Genomic DNA, 20369 nt, shown 5'->3' on the forward strand with positions numbered 1-20369 from the left:
CTATTTTTTTGATATAATATTCTAGCATACTTTTACTTTAAATAAGTTGTGTGTGTGTGTAGTTTTGATACGTCGAACATTAACTAAATTTACTCTAGCAGTCCATTCAATTGACAGACATTTGCTCACTTGCACTTTCAGCAGATTATAGATAATACCTTTAAACTTATGTACAACCTAGTTTAAGTTTCTAGACATGCATGGATTGATTCACTTTTGGTATCATACTTATATAAACTATCTTCTAACTCTTTCTTTTTTTAATCAGTCAATCCCTTTTCAGCAAAGTAGAGCTCTTTGAAGTAGAAGTGCACTAACACAACAAAAGGCCACATCTAGGTAACAGGTCCTGATAGAGGTGGCGATGTTTCGTTACACTCATTATTGTTCGAACTTAGAAACACATTTTAATCCACAAAGTAAAAGAGGCCTGTACATCAATAGGACTATACAGTATATGACTCCAAGACTCTAGTGACTTCTGTATAATCAGACAATAACGTATCAATAACTACCACTCGTTTTTAAAGGGGCTTTAAAACCGAGGAAATATAAAACCACCCTTGATCAGTTATTTGAATACATCCTTAAAGGCCGTACAAGAAATTATGTCAAAAATGCAAAAGTGTTTACAACCAGTATTATATTTTGTTTTTGTGTTTTCACCTCTTGTCAGCCTTAATTAGAGTATTGTAACTTCAGTCACTCCAAGTGAAGACAGATATGGACATGATGACAGTTCAGACAGTGAACCTTTTTTTTTTCAAAAGTTAACAGCGAGTATCAGTTGATTTTATTGCCTCGTCAACAGAAACTGAGTGTTCAAAAATACAAGCACAACACTCAATAAACAAAGTCTCGACTTACAACCCTGGCGTCCATGGCAACGAGCTAACGACTTCTTACTGACATGAACCTGTTTGCTAAACTTACAAATCAGTAACCAGTAGGCCAACTGCTTTCTCTGTCGACAATGTGACCGACATTAAGTTCTGTCAAAGTCAAACTATGTCAAAGAAAGACATGTATCAAGTGGAACAGAAATTCAGACTTGACTAGCTTTAAAATGGCCAAATTAGTTTAGCTCGAGTAAATATTCAGGTGTTCTAGCTTGTTTGTTTTTTTTCAGACAATCCCTTCATCACACCACAACATAAAAATCATTGTGTCAGTTGTAACCACAAGGACAAAGGGGTCATTAGATTACTCCTTCATGCACTCCTTTTATACAGTCTTCTGTTGCACCCTACACTGAGGCTATAATATAACCGTTTTCCATGCCATTTTCATCAAGTGGCTCAAGAGTTTTTCTAAAGCCGGAGAGACTCGTGTTTTAACCTTTCAGTTTCTTTGCCAGTCAAACATCAACACATGTCAAAGAAGGTTGTCTTGTCACAAAAACATGACATTCCAGTCACATATACACAAAAAACCCTTGATATTTGACTGCTGGGCTAGCACTCACTCACCCTTCACCCGCAAAAAATATTCAATGCCATTTAATCCCTTGAGAAAGAGGCAAGAGAGGGAAGGAAGGACAGCAAAGCAGAATAAAAGAGCATACTTTAAATTCAGACCTACTGTGCACTTTGGGCTGGCAGGGTTCCCACATGCTCCTGAAACACTCAATCCAAGTACAACTCCCTCCTCCCTCTTTCTCACACCAGCTCCTCCCAGTTGAGCCCTCCCTTTCCGACCCAGAGCAGAGACCGCCTGACTTCCTGTTTACCTCTGACCCTTCATTATCCCCCGCCTCCCTCTCTTATCTGGCAGGCCTCCAATCAGACAGGCCAATGAGGCCAGATGCAAACAGACAGAGCACTTGACAGAGCGAGCCAGAGGGAGTGGGTGGAGGGGTAGAGAGAGAGAGAGAGACAGAGAGGGAGGGAGAGAGAATGTAGTTGGGGGAGGTGATCAGAGAAAGCGTGTGAATGACACAGCCTATCACCATGTGGCCACTGAAGCAGCAGGTTTCCCAAGGTTTGTTTTTTTTACTGCGAGTGTGCAAAATGTCTGTGTGTGGTGCATGTGGGTGTTAGGGTGAGGGCCAGGGCGATGCAAGGTGTCAAGTTTCAGGGCTTATTATGGCATCGCCTGCCCTGTCCTGTTAGCAGTTGTATGAACCTCAGAGAGGTCAGTAAGCAACAAAGCTATATCAAACACCAATACACCACTTATCCTACTCGCAAGTGCATGCACACACACCTTCTAAGTTGCATACTGGTGACACAGCTCAGAGGCCAAGGCAGGGTAGAGAGGAGTGAACAGCGATACCCATTCAGATAATAAATCTAACCCAGCAACACAAGCAGACGGGGAGGAGGCTATTGCTCAGTGTCACTGCCAGGGGCTGTAGTGGCTACAGCAGCCCTGGTCATCATTAGCCATACAGTAGTTTCGAGTTAGTAGCATGGGAAACAATTCTAAAACGAGTCGTTGAGAAAGCTTTCTTAAGAATACTGGCATGACAAGAGAAAAGATGTAGAAATTTACCAGAACAGATAAAACGTCCATGAGACTAAGATCACATCTGAAACAACATGCTTTTAAAACAGACAGAAAATGTAACTGGCAGACAAAATAAATGTATTTAACTATATAATATAACTACTACTTTTTTTTACATTTATTTACTTTGCTGCAATCATTAAACTATACATACTCCATTTAAGGATATTGTAGAAAGTAGGAAATTAACATACTAAGGATCAGCTACATAACACAGATTTTGGAGTTATGCAGTCCATAACCAGTCACTAGTTTCTTGTATGCAAAACAAACATAGTAACCCATGTAAGTTACACATATAAATGATGGCTCCTATAATTTCCAAAGGGAAGGACTGACACCACTACTCTACTTAGTGTACAACAGAAAAACTTGTTTTGAATGTGCTACTGCTGCGTATAGAATGTAAATATTAATGGACAAAGCCTGAGTGACATCACTCATATGTTACTGCAAGGGGCTTTCATTTGAAAAGCCACACCTCTCGCATCTCCACGGGGACGTAATGCATTGTGAATCAAAACACTGGGACAATCAATAACACAGATGAGAATGAAAAGTACAAGTACTATGTCATAATAACATAGGAAGTTTGTTACCGCGCTGTTGCAGAACCACAATCTGCAAAGGTAAATCCACAACAATCCAACTGGATTTTCAATGGAAAAGTTATGTAAAGTAACGCAGTGTATAAAAAATATCTTTTTACACACTGCATTTGATAAATGACATAAATTGATTTTATTTTGCTAATGTTACAGGCTTTATAGCAGGTTTTTACAGGATTCATCTGTCCTGTGCAACCCACAGTGACACACACTTCCACCAATTGGCTGCCTTCCTCTGCAGAGATTTTGTAATAAATATGGCACACTGTTGCTTCATTTGCCACAAACTTAAGTTTTAGATAGTGATTTGCTCAAGGTAGGAACAACCAGACACACTCCAGACAACTGTGGAACTGTTTATGTGAACAAACTTTTTTGGTCTAGCACGTATCCATGTTAAAATGTTTGACCAGTGTCTGTAGACCACTCTTGCCTAGCTATGGAGTAAGCAGCTCAGGATGTGACACTACAATGACCTAAGGGAGTTTAGAACTGTAATTATCTGGCTTGAAAACAAAAAGCATTGATTTACAATATAACTCACAATGGTCTGTTTACACATGTACATGTCAGATCTAAAAAAAATATCTGCCACTTTAAAAACAACCTAGAATAAATCATTCTTAACCTCCTGACTATAAAGACAGACTGCTGACATGAAAACATTTAAGCTTCACAAACATTTCGCTGTAATTATTTAGATGACTGGCTAAAGTTCAACACCCATCTGTTCATCAGATCCATTGCAAAAGACACTATGTTTTACCCAAATTAATATTTAAATACTGTGACATGGGACAACTATTCAATCTTGAACTGTGCGTTTTTATTACAGCTGCAGCTGACCATTTAAACAATTGGAAATCCTAATTAGCCACATTCACCACAGAAATGAGGAGTGGGCAGATCCCCTGATACCTTGCCTGTTCAGCAAACACACCATCAGCAGGCTCTTCACACATCAGTGCACATGAATAGCACAGTCAGCCTGTAAGCATCAACACAGGGCTGGATGTTGACACAGAAAGGGAGAGGCTTGCTCGTTTGCCTTTGGTTCATGGCCTCATTTCAATCAAGGACCTTTGCAGTGGGCAAATGGCCGGTATGGATGAGCTCTGGTTAGGCTGACCACTAGTTGATTTATGGCCTGCTGTCTGTTAGGGGAAAATAAATAATACTCAACAGACAGGGTGTGTTTTGTCTCATGGGCATAGGTGTATAGTTTCAAAAGTGGCAGGACCTAACACATTTCTTCTAGAATTATGAGATGGATCAGAAAGATTAGAGTCATTCAAACAGAGACTGTAAAATTGTAATAATGAATGCATTGGTGTAGACTGAAAAGGTTGGTTCTTTCAACGTATTTGTTGTCAGTGGAATTAAAAACGACTGTCAGACTTGCCAGTTAGCGGGCCATTGAAAACACAATTTTCAAATAGCCTATATGTTTCACAGACAAGATGTAAAAACGTGAATTTACTAATGCATTGACTAAATGTATTAAATAACCATAAAATGTATGCCTTTTCATCCTTATTATTCTTCTTTAATCTAAAATATTTCATCTTAAATAAAAGAGTTTACAATCAAGAATATGACTATGTTCATATTGAAATCGTTGACCACTCCCACAAATATTGCCATGAAATATCGCATCTGTTACCAAAACCAGCTTATTAATTGGAGCCTATTTAAGCGCATGCAGGGAATATACAGTACATGATTTTGATTTACATCCAAGAAAGTGTGAAGATCCAGCCATTCTGTAAGAAATTGCAGCCCATGCCTTCAGAAGACAGCGCATCAGACCGTCAAAACATGTGTGAAGAGTGTGACGAAGGGCTTATCAGCTGATACCGACTGCCAATGCATGTACCGAAATGCTGCAACTATGTAATTCACTGTAATGGCATCTAAGCCTCCAGACACACCGATCTTATTTGCTGTTTGGGGCCATCTCTTGCAACTTCTGCTTGTTTCCACCTCACCGCTCTCGTGCTGATACGCCAATCGGATGTCCTATTGAGAGATGGGGAGTGGTAGTATGATGATTGCGGGTTGCGGGCACACGCCTATAGATTTAGAATGATTCTGATTCACTAACATACCCAAGGTGGAGAGAAGAAAAATGGCTGGTACACACGTGTCATGAATCCCGACAATGATTTTGCGATTGCACTTATTTTATGCACAGAGTAAAAACAATTTGTACGCAGATATTAGTGAATGAGGCCCAATCTTTTTGTGAAATATTTCTTTGGGGACTTTCAATGTCTATAAGTCCAGTTTAAGATACTCTGTTTCTGCAACCCTCTAGAAATGTGTTTTATTTGGTTTGATTCTGATTCTTATTGTTGGTACATGTTATATTATAAAAAAAGAAAAGGATTAATTGAAAATCATATGCCTTTTTAAAAGGATAGACTGTGAAGAAACATCTGTTGCTTTGCTGCTGGTCATGTGTCACTCGTGGGCCAGGAGGCTGTGTGGATGCTGCTAGGTTACTATCCAACTAAGATCCAGGAACCGCCTGAAGCCTGTTACAGCCAGCTAATGCATTCTCCCAACCTCCCCCTCTCCTCTTCTCCCTCTCATGCTCTTCCTCTCTGTCCCTTTCTTTCATAAGCTCTCCTTTTTTTTCCATGGGCTCCTGCTCTCTCCATCTTCCAAACCCCTCCCCCTCCCTGAAGTGCCAACCACTCTCCTCCACCACGCTCTTTTCTTTCCGCCTGTTCTCTCGCATGTGCACGTGCACTGAAAAACACATATACAGAAACTCAAAGTGTGGCAGCTTCCACAACTGAGTGCAACCTCCCCCACACTCCAGCGAAGCAGTGTGCAAGTGCCTCTGGCTTGCCCTGACCCACATCTTGATATAGCCCTAAGTATGCTTACAGCTAAGTCCTGAAGACACTCTTGCCACTCTCAGCCTAATCAGGCCTGACCTGCTGCCGAAATACAGGGCAGATACAGGCCAGGCTGGACAGACCATTATCATATTCAGCAGGCTTTCAGATGGCTCTAGGTGCAGCCTCTCCACCTCCCCCAACTCCACCACTGATTGAATATGTCCTTCCACACAAGCACATGTGCTATCTAGGATAGTTAGTTCAACATTACATGAATGGCCAGATTCTCTGCCAGGCTGGGAAGATCACACTAAATCAGCAAAGAATTAGTCTTCGATACACATTGATATGCACAGTCGAGATAACTTCTAAATATTTAAATTAATTTCAACGTATTAGCCTTCACCCAACCACAATTCCCCTAAATGATTACTCCTGTGCAGTGTGGCTAAAATTGCCTGCAGCGCTATAATAAAGTAACACATACTTAAATGTTTAGCACTGTATTACCTTCCCTCCTTTGAACTCAACAGGTAGGGGTGTCCTTTCCTCATCTCCCCTCTCCTGCCTGGACTTGGCCCAAGAACAGCTGGAGTCATCCTGTTGGTTGAGAGCAGCCTCCAGCTGGGGCATTAGGTCAGGCAGTAGATCAGGAGGCTCCAGGCCTTCCATGTCTCGATCCTGAGCCTGTGATTGCAGGAGATTGTCTCCTGTTGCTTTGTATCCATTAGTGTTGATAGGCCCACAGCTCTGAGGCTGCTCGGAGGGCAGATGGTTGACTGTACTGGGGTAGCAGCTCATTGATTCGCCAAACATCTCAGATGACTTGCAGTTTCCCTGGGTTTCTCCAGAACAATGTAGGGCCCGAAAAGGACATTCCTCTGTCAGACTGACTGATGCCCTAGTGCGCTGCTGACTCATAACAGTTGTGGATGAAAACTGACTTGCTGTCCCTGATAGCTCAGGCATTGTAGAAGTCAGGGGTGCAGAGGTGGTTGTGGGCCTAGACTCAGAGGCTGTGGACAAAGACTGCTGGCTGAGGGGGGGTATTTCTGGCTCTCCAGGGTAGGCAGGGTACTGAGCCGCTTGGTAAGCAGTGGCAGAACTGACAGAGCATGTGGGCAGCGAGTGAATCACAGGTGATGAATGCATGGGAAAGTGTAGGTTAGGGTCTTCCGGTCCTGCTCTAGAGAAGGCTTGACCTCCCTTGGGCAGCTGGTAGCTACCCTGCTGCTGCTGCTGCAGCTGCTGCTGTGGTGGTATGCATGTCTCACCCAGAGAAGCATTTTGCTGATCCAAATAAGGCTTATTTGGTAGAGCCCTTGAGTGGAACCTTGGTCCTCCTACAGCTAATTGGTGCTGAACCTGCTGAGTATGGGGAACGTGACATTGACCTCCCTGGTGAAAAGAGAAATTATGATGCTGCTGTTGCTGCAAAGACAAAGTCTGTGTGCTCATTTGATGGTGCTGGCGCTGGTTTAACAGCTGCTGCCGATGACTTTGCTGTTGATGCAGCTGCTGTTGCTGTTGTGGATGATGAGACGGGTGATGTTGCTGCTGTGGTGTTTGTTGTTGTCGGACATGTAATTGCTGCTGCTGGTGACAAAGCTGTTGTTGCTCATGTTGAGACAAGGGGTGGTACATATTCCCATTCTGGTCTTGGTTTCCCCACATTGGACTGCCACTGTTACAGTATAGTCCATTGGATTGAGGTGCTTGGCTCATGACGACATTGTGGTACTGGCCATGCTGATCTGCAATCATGCCTCCACCACCACCACCACCACCACCTTGACCCCGTGTACCAGAAAAAGCCTGGCCCATAGGATTCTGTCCCTTTATACCAATGTAGTGAGTCATCTGCTCACCGTAAACAGGCATGGTTTGTTGGGTTGAAATTGGTGGTATCATGTCTTGGTGCTTCCCTAGAGGCCCTACTTGGAGTGGCTCAAAGTCAGCACTGAGATTTAGCTCATCCACAAGTGAAGGAGCTGAGGGGAAGCAATCCTCCTCATCAAGCCCTTCCAAGCCCCCAACAAACAGGTTGGGGTCATTAAAGAAATCCATGGCAAAGTCTGGAGGTGAACTGGAACCTTTGAAACTCCACTGGATCCAATCTGGTCCCAATGAGCCTCACTGTGACCAGAGCTACAGCATGTCCATTATATTGTGCACCTGGCAAAAATAAAACAAAGGACACGAACATAAATATCAACTTTGATATGAGAAAATAATAACAGTGACTTATTGCAAAGTAAAGTATGGTCTAGATAAACATCAGAACACTGTTTACAATCAAATGAGTCATCATAATCAATGATTTACACACAGTACATAAATCATTTCCAGTGAAATGACATGACACCTCATTTAGTCCATATTTTTTCACTATTTATTTTAATCATCAGTTCCCTTAAAATAAATGCATGAATGTCCATGCTTTCAAATGGCAGGTAATGGCTAGATCAAAGGGATCTGAGATAAATTTGGCACTTTCAATTATCCATCAAGACCGCCTTTCATGTGTGTAGCGAAGCAGCTGGTTCAAACCAACCGTCAGCCAGCAGGAGCATCTTCCTATAACCCCTCCTATTTAACACACACACAAGAACCTCAACAAAAACGCACCTCAACCCCCCACCACCACAACCAATGAAGCTGCCTGCCCTGCTACTGCAGAATGTGTGGGAGGTGCAGACAGCTGATAGAATTTCAACAGCTAGGGACACAGGCATGAGGTCGTTTGAGTGTGTGTGTGTGTGTGTGTGTGTGTGTGTGTGTGTTCTGCAACCACAGACAAGCTGAAGATGACAGCAGCTTACCCAGGTCAGTCATTATATGCTGACTTGCTATGAACCCAGGCACACAGAATCACAAATGAACAGACATTTTATTCAGTATCTCAGGTGCTCAGATACTTTTGTTAGATTTAAAATTATAGGCAGGCTGATAAGATTAAATGGGAAGGAATATGGCATTTTCTGTCACCATTCCTGATAATAAAGGTTTTTAAACATACTTGTCTGAATAGAATATATCCCAGAAATTGAGGACTGAGTACAGGTGATACTGATGCTGCAAGGTAAATCCCAGTGTTATGTTGTAAACCTGATTTATACTGGTAAACTAATTTAATTATAAGTAGCACGCTTTATTTCAGCAGTCCATTTAAAATAGGGTGAAATAATTCAAATTTTCCAAAAACATTAAGCCTTAAATAATTTAAAATCACAAACCAAACAAAATAAGTTTTTTTTTTAAATGGTGTTATCGTTTAATACACTTGCTTTCATGGCTTACTGTCATGCACAGTAGGCACATTCCTTAAACACTGCCAGTCTTCCAAGAACTAATGTCAACAGTACCAATACAAATCTTTACACACAGGCATTTAGTCCTTCCTGTTTTCAGTCTGGGTTGTACTCCCCAGTTCAGCTTGACGCATGTGCATTGTTTACTATTCTGTTTCCTGGGGAATCATGGGACTCTCCTGCAATCTGACTGTCTCTTGTCACGTTTTTCTCCTTTGGATGACTATGTTCATAAGCAACATACAGATGATTTGTAAAACACTTAAAGACAAAAAACAAAAACAGAAGGAATGTGAGGACTGCCTGACAAGAGAAAGCCAATAGTACTTATGTAAGAATACTGAGTAAAAAATGTGCATGAATGTCAATGGGTAAAAATTAGAGCATGATAGAAAACTACCACTTAAAGTCAAACATGAGTGATAATTAAACCTTCTCTAATGAGAATTACTCATTTGAGATGTTCTCAATTAAAGTGATGAGTCTATTTTGGTTTGTGCCAAGAACAAAACCATGTGCCAGTGTCCTCTCCTCTAATTAACAAACCAGTAACCCTCAACTTTGTTTAATATGTTTCATTTAAACAGATTTCAAATACTTTTTTGACAGAGATTCTGTTTATAAGATCCAAAACAAATTGAAGACTTGGCCTCACAGAGGTGACTAAGTGAGAAGAAGTAAGAAATTCGTTCCAGCGGATTTTTCAAGGGTAGGCTATCCCTAAGCCTGCTAGCTAAGCCCCATCAACCTTTTAACACCCCGAATCTGGCCCTGGGGCACAGACGTATCCGCCTTCCAGCTGTTTCCTCCACAATCGTGACGTTGCCAGCATTATCCAATCACGTGCAGCAAAAGCCCTATAGGGCCTATCAACAACACCTGTGAACATAACTGTACCTGTAGGTCGCCATTGAATTCTGGGGATAACACAATGAGCACCTCCGTTTACCAACTTAAAACCAGCACAATTAAGCCTAAATCCAAATTGGTGAACATTACTAAAGATGCACGCGTTAAGTTTGTCCCATTTGGGATAAAATGTGAAACTGTTGCTGTGACTTGACGCGCATGGACCTACTTTTAGTCAAAACATTGAAACTGTTGAATTGACACTCTTGGCTACAGGTTCTTTCAGATTGTAAAGCTTTGGTAGAGAATTTTGCCTTCATTAGCCTAAGGACTTGCCGGGCTCACCTCTGAAGTCGGCCACATCCTCTTCATCTTCAACAAGCAATGGCTTCAGCTCTTTGCGGCGCGGTGTTTAATTAGTCAGCGAAGCGGCAATTTGTTGCGCTTGCCGTGAGCGCAACTGCTCGTTAAGTATGAAAAAATGTAAATGCACGCAGGACATTTGTGTTTCAGAGTATTCCTTCACCCCGGGTTGTTTGGTCAGACGGTTCACACGTGCTCTTAACCGGAGCGTCACTTGGAAAGACAAGGGATTCAAAGAGGTGTCGTGACGCTTCCTCACTGAGCCAAAGGAGGAGGGGGAGGAGGCCGGAGATGGATGGAGAGGTCGACAGTGATGGTGTCCATGATAATAGGCTACTACTAGTTGGTGCTCGACTGACTTTCCTGTTCATTTTAAGTAATGCTGCCAATGAAACGTCCCAGCCCACGGTCACAGCGTCCAAATGCAAAGTGCAGTTCTGACCGAGCCCGGCTGGTCGCTGTCAGTTCAGGACCAAGAACCGCGAACGAGTGGGTAGCCTACTTATTAGCCTTATGAGCCACACGCATTTTAATTTACCCAACAAAACTTTACGAAAGAACAAAGACACTTTCTGTTTAAAGTGGAAACATAAGGGAAACTAGTGAGGACAAGTTTAGCAAGTCTTATTCCGGTGTTATTCCTGCGAGGAAGATAGCCTACACACTCAGCAAGGCGGTGTGTCATCAGACAGCTGAGGCGAGCACCACTCACGGACTGTCAGACATTTGACAGCTCCTCGCCTGAATGAAAACCTAACTCCTCGAGTCTCAAATGTATGTCACAAAACACAAAAACAAGTGTTCTACCTTACCTGGAACGAACACTAAAGTTGAATTCCGGACGTGAATACAGGGAGAGTGTTATCGGCGAAGTTGTGACAGTGTTGTTACTTGTAGCCTACTCCTGCTGGCGACCACGGCACAGCGGCTCTACCGCTGCTGCTGACGTGACTCTGATAACACCTCATTTGCATAAAAGTGACCCCCTCTATGATTGGACCTCCAACAATTTGCAACAATTTCAGCTCCCCGTGGTAAATCAACAACCGACACCCCAGTATGAACTCTTTTGGTAGGGTTCAGCCCCCAACCGGCCCGGCAGAGCAGCTGATTAAATCATTGATTCGTGTGTAAAGCCCTTATGTTGACAGAGTGCATAAGATGGCCGCGTACGAGCCAGAGCCAATCCAGAGAGGTTTTACTTTCGCACATGCACCGGAGTAGGCCCTACTCCTCAATGCAAACACGACTGTAATGGAAAAGCTGCTCACCTCTGTGGATACATACCGACCTCTGCTGGCTCTTTTGGTGACTGCCCTCGACCAATTTATTATTTTCACAATAGAAACGTCACTAAATCGGCTCATAATTTACTTGTATTAGTCGTAACATTTTAGTCTTAAATTGAACAAAAGTATATAAAAATGGTCATTGAATGACCTGATTTGTACAGTGCCCCCAGACATTTTGTAATCCTCAATACAAAAATTATATATTACTAAAATAAAAATGAGTACCCTATTATGAAAATTTCCTCGTAGTGTTCCTATACAAGTTCTTAAAAAAATAAAGTTGTTCCAAATGTCATTAGGTTCAAGTGTAAAACGGGAACTGATGTATGACATTACAAATCTAGTGTATTTATATTTTTTTTAAGATAAATTGACTCAAGTATATTATGCTAATGTAACATGGAAATTACATAAACAAAACAGCCAAGTGCAAAAACAAAAATTCGTAATGTGACTACTTTATTGTTTTCAGAGTAAAGCATTAGATCTTGTGACTCGTCAATGTAGACGAGTCTTCACAAACTTGAGCAGGATTTGCTACATAAAAGAAGCATTCATACTCCAGGTTGACGATGGTAACAGCCAAAATGACAGCACTTGAATTACACTGAGATTTGGTTATGTCTTTGCTTTTTATTGCAATTATAAATAGATACAGGTTAAGCACCAAATCTGCAATTTCTATATTTTAGTCAAGTCCATTACACCAGAGCCCTCCATCAATGAAGACATCACAAAGGAAATAAGTCTGGCAAATCAGAAAGGGTGGCTTCCCATAGCTGGACAAAACTCTGTTGTGTTGTTCATAAACTAAAAAAAAAAACTAACCTTATCAATATATATGTCTGATTTTCATTCAGACCTATAGAGGAATCCAGCAGTAATGTCTTTGACTGAAAAAATAATTTGGAAGGAAACTTAGTAACATTTGTAAAGAAAGCCAAGAAAACCAAGCCATTCATGTAGAAAACCCAAACATTAATGCAGAAATGTCTTTAAGTCAAAGCTGAGCACAGCATCCAGTATTTACACACCAAACCTTTAATAACAAATGATACATAAAACATTCAAAATGATTTCAAAATCAGACAATAAAATACAGAAGCTTACTTATTTAGCATCTCATCTCAGAAGATCCATACTTTGCCGCTCTGCTTTGTATATATTACAAATCATGTAAGACAACAGTTTACACAGTGGAATTAAAAATAAATCATTGTCCAATGGTAAACACATAAAACATATTTCAATAAAATTGGGTAATAGGAGAGGTGTGGATTTAGAAGTTTCATCACACAATTATGACTAAAACATTCCAAGTCTGATGAATGAACAGTCCTGAGCCAATTTCACCAAGTAGTATAGAACATCTTGTCCACTATACTACCCATGTGATCGCAAAACCGCTATTCTCCTACTCCTCAGCTCCTTTTGGGACAGCATGTTGTATCACCTTTCCCCAACATGTGCATGGATCTGATCATCTAAATGAGAAAGCTCTTTGCACTGCATCACAGGCTAAATGATGTTGCCGAGACATCCATTTGTCGTTGATTTACATATGATACAAACTTTGTTTCCTTATTCTAAAGCTGTCTGAGGAGATGCCTACAAAGCTTTTAAAGCTGAGCAATAACATGGAGATTTAATATAAAGTTCTGCCAACTGTTTCAAGGACCATGATCCCAATAAACAGCGGATGCAAGCCAAAGGCATGGCATCTGATGCATGTGGATCCCTCTAGTGGCTGCTTCAAGGATACTGCAGGTTCAGCTCTGGGGAGGGCTGTCGTCTTTGCTGAAGGGCTGCGTCGATCCTGGCTTCACCCAAGACAACCCCGACACCTGTGTTCCCTTGTGGTGATCCTCTGGCCGTCTCTAGAGCAACAAAGGTAAATTAGCAGTTATACAACAGGCTCACCACAACCAAAGTGCTGATAGCACCCACTCCAGCTTAACCAAACACTGGGTTTTAATTCTCGGGGGTGGGGGGGGAGACTACAGTGAACTGCACAATCCAGCTCAAATACTTTGTAAAGAAATAACCAAAAAAACTAAACTTCATGCTTTATTTCTTTTCACTTACTTTGTGTGTGAACATTCGCTCTTTTGCTTCTTCATGAACGGCTGGGTTCCACGGAGAAAAACTGTTAAATAGAGAAGAGCCGCAATGTGAGATATCAACTTCTTCCCTGTCAGAGTGTACTTGCATTAATCATTTACTAGGAAGTGTCTTTGTATTGACGAAGGTTGAGTGATATTAAACCTCGAGTTCACTGACCTTATTGCGTAGGGGTCATCTATTTTGGGCAGGTCAAAGAGATGACTGTTGCATAGTTTTACGCTATCCACCACTTTGCTTTTGAACAACTGCACATCCTTTTCATATCTGAAAGTAAAAAACAAAACAATGCTAAATGACCAATATGAGGCATGACTTTTGACAAGAAACTAAAGACCTGATTTGTTTTTTTTAGTACAAAAGCTTGTACATGGGTCTGCAATAAAAATGAGTCAAAGACAAAAAAATAAAGATACCAGCATTCATGCAACGATCTCATGCCACTCCAAAAGTACGGCACTAAAGACTTCATTCATGGCATTTACATAATTTTATTTCAGCAGAGCATGAGCGTTTATGCTTTTCACTGCCTGATCCCTCACTTCCTCTGCTCTGCTTGTGTGCTCCTACTGAGGGGGAGTTTTTGTCTCTGACCAACGCAATCTGATGAATACATGTACTTAAGGTTTGTTTCAGACACAGCCCCAGGACATTGACTGGGTTGGCCAAACTAGTGCCCTGACTATGCAGGTGGTATTACTTTTGTGCACATACACACAAATAATCATTTATTTACCCCTACTGTCCCGACTAGTACCAAAAACACGTTAAAGTATATTAATCATCTTTTCAAAATAAATGTTCTATAAAAATAAAAAACTGAGAATCGACAGAAAAACCTGGGAGAACACTGGCTACATAAGAAAGAAAAATAATAATTTTATTTATGTACACCCAGGATAAAGTAACTACTAGTCTATACAACATTTATGGAATAAATCCAGTCTCATGTTGATGGTTCAGCTCTCACTTAAAGAGAAATGCATTTGAAAGGATGCTTAGAAACTCACAGCACGGCAGCCTCTGGGTTGAGTGGTTCTGTGGTATTGATCTTGTAGAAAATTGTCCGTGCGTACATAAGGACTTGCCAGATGTGGTTGTGATTCCGTCTAAAAGAAAAATTTAAAAAAAGCTGAAAACACCATTACATTTCCCCCAGAAAAACAAAAGTAGATCCCATTTTCATGTGAATAAAACGACTAGAACTCAACGTAAATAAAAAATAATATTTAAACTACACACAATTTAAGAATTGTAGTTACAGTTATGTTCTTGTTCTGACAGAAGAAATATTTCACAACTGAAGAGAAGAAAAAAATCAGTAGATCATTCTAAATATTTATTTGGCAAACAAATTACTCATTAGAAAAAAAAAAAAAACAAGAGTTAAGTGTGTGAACGTTAGAAGAGCAGAGAAGATACCTCCATTTGTTGAAAGCTCTTCTGACATCAAGCTCTCCTGACACAGGGTCAACAAGAGGGTGGAAGACTGGGATGTCAAACACAAATTTCTGAAACAAAGCACAACAAACTTTCACTTTTCTGTAAAATCAGGCATTTCTGAAATCATCTCAAAGAGCAACTTATTAAAGCTCCGAGGACTCACACTTTGGCTCATTTCATAGAGGTTTGACAGTTTTTAATAGGACTATAAACACATTAAGGCAAACATTTAAGCAATTTTAAAATATGAATACTTTTTTTCAAAGCCTTTGCAAAAATGTCTTGACAATGATTTCATAGATTCTGAAATACTACGTGATGTATCAACACAGAACTTTTTCATGGTAAACAAAAGTACACACAAGTATGTACACATACCGGCAAGTGTTTGCCGTTGTAAACCGTGCAAAAGCACACAGCTAAAAGATCATATTAATCAAACCAATAAGCACACATAACTTACAGGACACTCTCCATCTGGATAGTTATCTGGAATATACACAGTGAATTTGAAGACTCCATCCTGGTACAAGCCATGTCTGATGAATATGACCCCAAACCACACTACAGTCGGAAAACAGACAGTATTCATTAATACAGGTATAAAGTTCACTAAAACAAGCATTGTGAATTCTGTTTGCAAAGTAGACCCATTTTGTGAGTGTAACATGAAACATGGTAAAATATTCAAATCAAGGGTCCTTACTTAGTGCTGATTTGTAGGATGGCTGGACATAAATTCCAGGGAGCTTCTGCTTAATCACCAGTGTGCTGCAGGTCACATGGCAAGAAGTAAGATAAATACAAAAGAGATAACAACCTTGGAATTGATCTTCTACGTTGGGATGCTCATAACCTAATTCAACGCAGAATATGCCTTTATGTTTTCAAGTGCTACCATCATTTTTTTTTTTTTTAAAGGACTCAGTGTAAATCTAACACTGGACTAATACTTACAACTCAGCCAGCAGAGAGTACTCCAAGTAAAAGGGGCCGTAGGAGGCGTGTGTGCCATTGGCCGACTGGGCTGTAGTGCCAGTCGCTGTAGGTTTGGTAATGGGTGCTGCATTCTTAGGAATAGGTGGAAGCTGTTTTTTGCCAAAGGGCAGCCGGGCTGGGCTGGCTCTCTGCTCCCCGTGCCCGCTCTGTTCCTCGTTGTCAGGTCTCTGCTGCATTTTGAAAGAGTTATAAAAAAGGAATAAACATTAGATGCAAAAGCAAGTCCATCTTTGAAAAAGCAGACAGAGCATGTCTGAACAGCCAGATAAGAAAAGGCTTCTGTTTATCAGGCACTGTGTGCACTAAGAGCAGACCAATAGACCAGGGTAATGATGGTGTGCTGTGACAAACCTATTAAGTTACATCAGGTATGCAGCTTATCAGGGAGCAGTGTCTAGACATAACATGTACAACCGTCATAGTTACTTACAGATGTTGCTGAAGATATAAAAATGATAGAAGTATTTACTGTACACAAAACACAAATCTGCACATGCCAGGAATGAATCAGTATGGTTCAGCCAAAGTTTCTGATGACTACTTCAAGTATTCCAGGAATGCTTAAAGTGACTAGTGCACTAATGTGACCGCTCTCGCCTTCACATCTACTGAAGTCAGACTTAACTGCAAGATGTTTTTGGAATGCTCCTCTGACAAGGTATAAAAGGAATTCCCTCACGCCCATAGTCAAGGTTTGCCTTCTACCTGCGACACCAGGGTTAGGCCACCATGCCACATTTAACTCCTCCCCATTTGTTTGTGGAAATTCAGACTAGCACTTGCCAAATGTATCAAACCACTGACACAAGCAGCAGGGCTAAGTCATGTCCTACTCACAGATTTCTTAGCCATCAAAAATTACAGGGTGCACAAAGTACATGCATTCAGAACACATACAGGACTGAATACCTCGATTAAAACAAACTGTCAAGAGCGGCTGAAGGCTGTATAATACAGCAAGCCTTCTCAAATATTAAGCAACAGTCCAAAACTTCAGACAAAGTCGCAGAGGCTGAACACAGACACCTTACTGTCGCATTTACATGGGGTTGGTGATGCTGATACCATACCAGTGTTTCCCACACACAAGAGAGAGAGAGGACGGTGTGTTGGTGTGTAGATAAAACAATTGAAGCTCAACTGATTACATAGATAGATAGACAGATACTTTATTGATCCCGAGGGAAATTCAAAGCATCCAGTAGCAGGTTACAAAGACGTACATGACATGAAACACTTGTTACAAATTGACGTCCCCATACATAAAAATTAACCCGAAAAAAGATTTAAAGAATACCCGTAGATGAATCAAACTTAAACCTGTGCAATTAAAAATAGACTTATAGAAGAAATGTACATCACCCGTGCAGGGATAAAACAATATTAAACTTCTTTGTGACACTAAAATGAGTTAGGTTTGTATAGTAATTGTGCTTAATTCTCCAACACTAATATTTAACCTAACCTTCTAGAAATAGGTTACACATCAACACATCAAGTGTGACGTCATTTCCTTTCAGACAAAGTGTTTATACATTTTTGGATCCTTGGTTTTCAGTCCTGTAGAACAAAAAGGAGGTAACATAATTTTACCTTACGACTTGTATTTGCAGACATGCTCCAGAAGGGGTTAAGGTTCATTACTCATCAAGAGGTTCAGATTGATGTGCTGCCCGGGCCATCCGCTGCTGGGATGACAGAGAGATTTAAAAACATGACTTTTTCTGCCCTTAAGGTCAACAAGCACAACATTTCACACAGACACGTACATGGCTGAATGTTTGGGATAGCTTTAGCTTCGTGCTAACTTGGCATGCTAACTGTGTTTTTTTACGTCGACATTCAAGAAGTGTTTTCTCTAGCTAATGTAAGCTTTCGTGTAATGGTAGCAACAAGAGACCCTCTTCAAGTGTTAATATCCTTTTACTATTAAAAACCCTGACACCTTCAGGAAACAGAGTTAAATCGTCAGTCGACACAGTTTTAAGTTAGCAAACATTACGGAGCAGCTTAAGGTTTAAACAGAGAGCTACAACCTGAACAAATACTTCATTATCTCTGAATCAAGCTGAGGTTGTAGTTAATGTCCGAGCAGTAAAGTTGTTTCATCCCATTTCGTTAACTTCACGTTACCTTTAACATTAGCTCGCAATGTTGCTAACAACTTGACTTTTCCTTTCATTTCACCCCCGGCACGTAAGACAGCCCTAGTAGTTCACTTACCGTGTTTGTTAGAGAGCTTTAAAGTCTCTTCTACTTGTATGTTGTATCTTCCGACGTAATCTTTTTCCTGAAAATGCTCAGCTAATGTTGGCTAAATACTTTGACAGAGACCCATGTCAGTCACACAAACCGGAGTTCAATCTAACCTTAATGAGGGGCGTTTTCTGAGCTGGAGTAAAGGCTTGTGATTGGTCTATGAGTCAGACGTCCTCGCAGTTCATTTGCTGGCGCTTCTGTCATGTGAAAATAAAAGGCTCGTACAGGGGGGGAAGTGTTTGATGGACAGGTGGCTGTCACTGGACGGTAAATTATACTGATAATAAAATAAAAAAATAAAAATATATATAGGTCTAAACAAGATCCATAGCCTACCGTTTTTTGTTAGTTTTACAAATACTATTCTTACAGTAGATTTTTTTTAACTTTACAAAGCAGGACAGCACAGAGCCTTAGATAAAACATGATTAATGAATATTAGCTTAGTCTTCTTGAGTGTCAGCAGTCACATTGAGGTATTAAGTAATGAAAAAAGAGAGGCCGTAGAGCACTGGCTAATCTAAAGGGAATTATTGTTATGAACAACTGTGTGTTTACTACAGTGATATGTCCAAATATGTGCTTCCAAGAAGGTTAATTGCTTATGTCCACCACTCAGTGGCAGTGGCCACACCATGTTGACTACATTTAATGTAGTTTTGTTTTTTTTACATTTAATCAAGTGGCAGCCAAGAAAAATCTGTAATCCAAATTGTGCATCAAGGTATCATTTTTAAAAGCTTTCAACTTTTATTGAGTGAATAGGCTACATTAAAAAATCCTTTACAATTCTGTATTGGATATAAAGTGTCATATTGTCTCTTTATTTTACATATTAGTAGTTGAAGTTTCAGTTCTCTTGTATAAAACAGATTATGTGAGTTAGATATATTTTAATATTGCCCTAAATGACCAAATTGAACACATAAATAAATATTGTGCAATAATTGAATGTATACATTGATAAATAACATTCATATTACAGTCTATGAAATTCTTGGAGTTTGTTAATTCAGTCTCTCAAGAAATAGGCTATCCTGTACATTATCTGATCAGCTTTAACTTAAATAAACAAAGAACCCCTTAAATGCACTAAGGGGCACTTTAATAAATTATACACATTTTCCATTGCCTTAATTGTAATGTTTTGCTGTAGTGCACAGCAAAAGGCCCTTGAGGGTTATCCAAGCCATCTGTTTAACACGTTTCTTTAGTTTTGACCACGCTTCATTGGCAGTTCACTCTGCTGATTGATTTCCAAACAATTACTCCTAATTATTTTTCTGAGTGAGGGAAAAAAACTAATTTAATGCATGGGTGACTGTATTAATTGGGAGAAATGACATTGTCCAAGTTTCAGAGTAAATACAAATTATTGACTCCATTATTGTTATCTGATTGTATATTGTCCCAAGTACACTTCACTGACAAAGGTAATTAGTGTCCTGCTTCTTTATTGGGGCAGCCAACAATGCAAGGTCATCGTCACTCTTTTGACACATACAAATCAAAGACCACCTCAAAACAAATAAGTTTATAACTGCATTGTCTTCATCGACATTGAGATAAAGCGTCTCACACAAACAAGGGTGCAAATATCCACAACAGTGCTTTCGTAATGAGTTTTTGTCTTAGCCATGGGTTCTTTATCTAATCAACTATTGTGACCTTGTTTGGTCAAACAAATCTACTAATGAATGTAATTAAGTCAGGAGATTGAACTAACTAATTGAATATGTGACCCGTTAAGGCTCGATTGTCATTTAT

General features: G+C 40.3%; 2 protein-coding genes across 7 annotated transcripts in view; both read right to left on the reverse strand.

Moving 5' to 3' along the window:
• chd9 (chromodomain helicase DNA binding protein 9) overlaps positions 1-11434 on the reverse strand; it is a 66595-nt gene extending 55161 nt beyond the window's left edge. For 4 of the 5 annotated variants that reach the window (XM_061045969.1, XM_061045961.1, XM_061045953.1 and 1 more), the window contains exons 1-2: positions 11301-11434; positions 6476-8140 (exon numbers count right to left, since the gene is read on the reverse strand). In XM_061045969.1, coding sequence (XP_060901952.1) covers positions 6476-8032 — 1557 coding nt within the window. In that variant the 5' untranslated portion in view covers positions 8033-8140; positions 11301-11434. Of the gene's footprint in view, positions 1-1581; positions 1709-6475; positions 8141-11300 lie in introns of those variants that run through there. The other variant, XM_061045986.1, reaches the window with a different exon arrangement.
• A 791-nt stretch (positions 11435-12225) lies between these two features.
• Positions 12226-18723, reverse strand: aktip (akt interacting protein). Of its 2 annotated transcripts, none has more exons than XM_061039096.1 (10): positions 18567-18723; positions 17937-18028; positions 16302-16513; positions 16051-16115; positions 15808-15908; positions 15324-15412; positions 14912-15010; positions 14061-14168; positions 13866-13926; positions 12226-13657 (listed from the first exon to the last, which is right to left on the reverse strand). In XM_061039096.1, exons 2-10 carry the CDS (start codon positions 17982-17984, stop codon positions 13550-13552), a joined length of 891 nt encoding a protein of 296 aa, XP_060895079.1. In that variant the 5' UTR covers positions 17985-18028; positions 18567-18723; the 3' UTR covers positions 12226-13549. The 2 variants fall into 2 exon arrangements, with proteins under 2 accessions (XP_060895079.1, XP_060895088.1); XM_061039105.1 differs by having other exon boundaries at positions 17937-18031.
• Positions 18724-20369: the final 1646 nt, after the last annotated feature.

Source organism: Labrus mixtus, chromosome 1 (genome assembly GCF_963584025.1).
Source record: "Labrus mixtus chromosome 1, fLabMix1.1, whole genome shotgun sequence".
In the NCBI taxonomy this organism is placed as follows: Eukaryota; Metazoa; Chordata; class Actinopteri; order Labriformes; family Labridae; genus Labrus; species Labrus mixtus.

Coding starts and splice junctions, on each gene's coding strand:
- aktip (XM_061039096.1), bottom strand. CDS start 17,984: ATGAACCTTAACCCCTTCTGGAGCATGTCTGCAAATACAAGTCGTAAG. Junction 16,514..17,936: donor CTGCAAATACAAGTCGTAAG/GTAAAATTATGT, acceptor TTCAAAATGCAG/CAGAGACCTGACAACGAGGA. Junction 15,413..15,807: donor ATCCAGATGGAGAGTGTCCT/GTAAGTTATGTG, acceptor GCTTTGTTTCAG/AAATTTGTGTTTGACATCCC.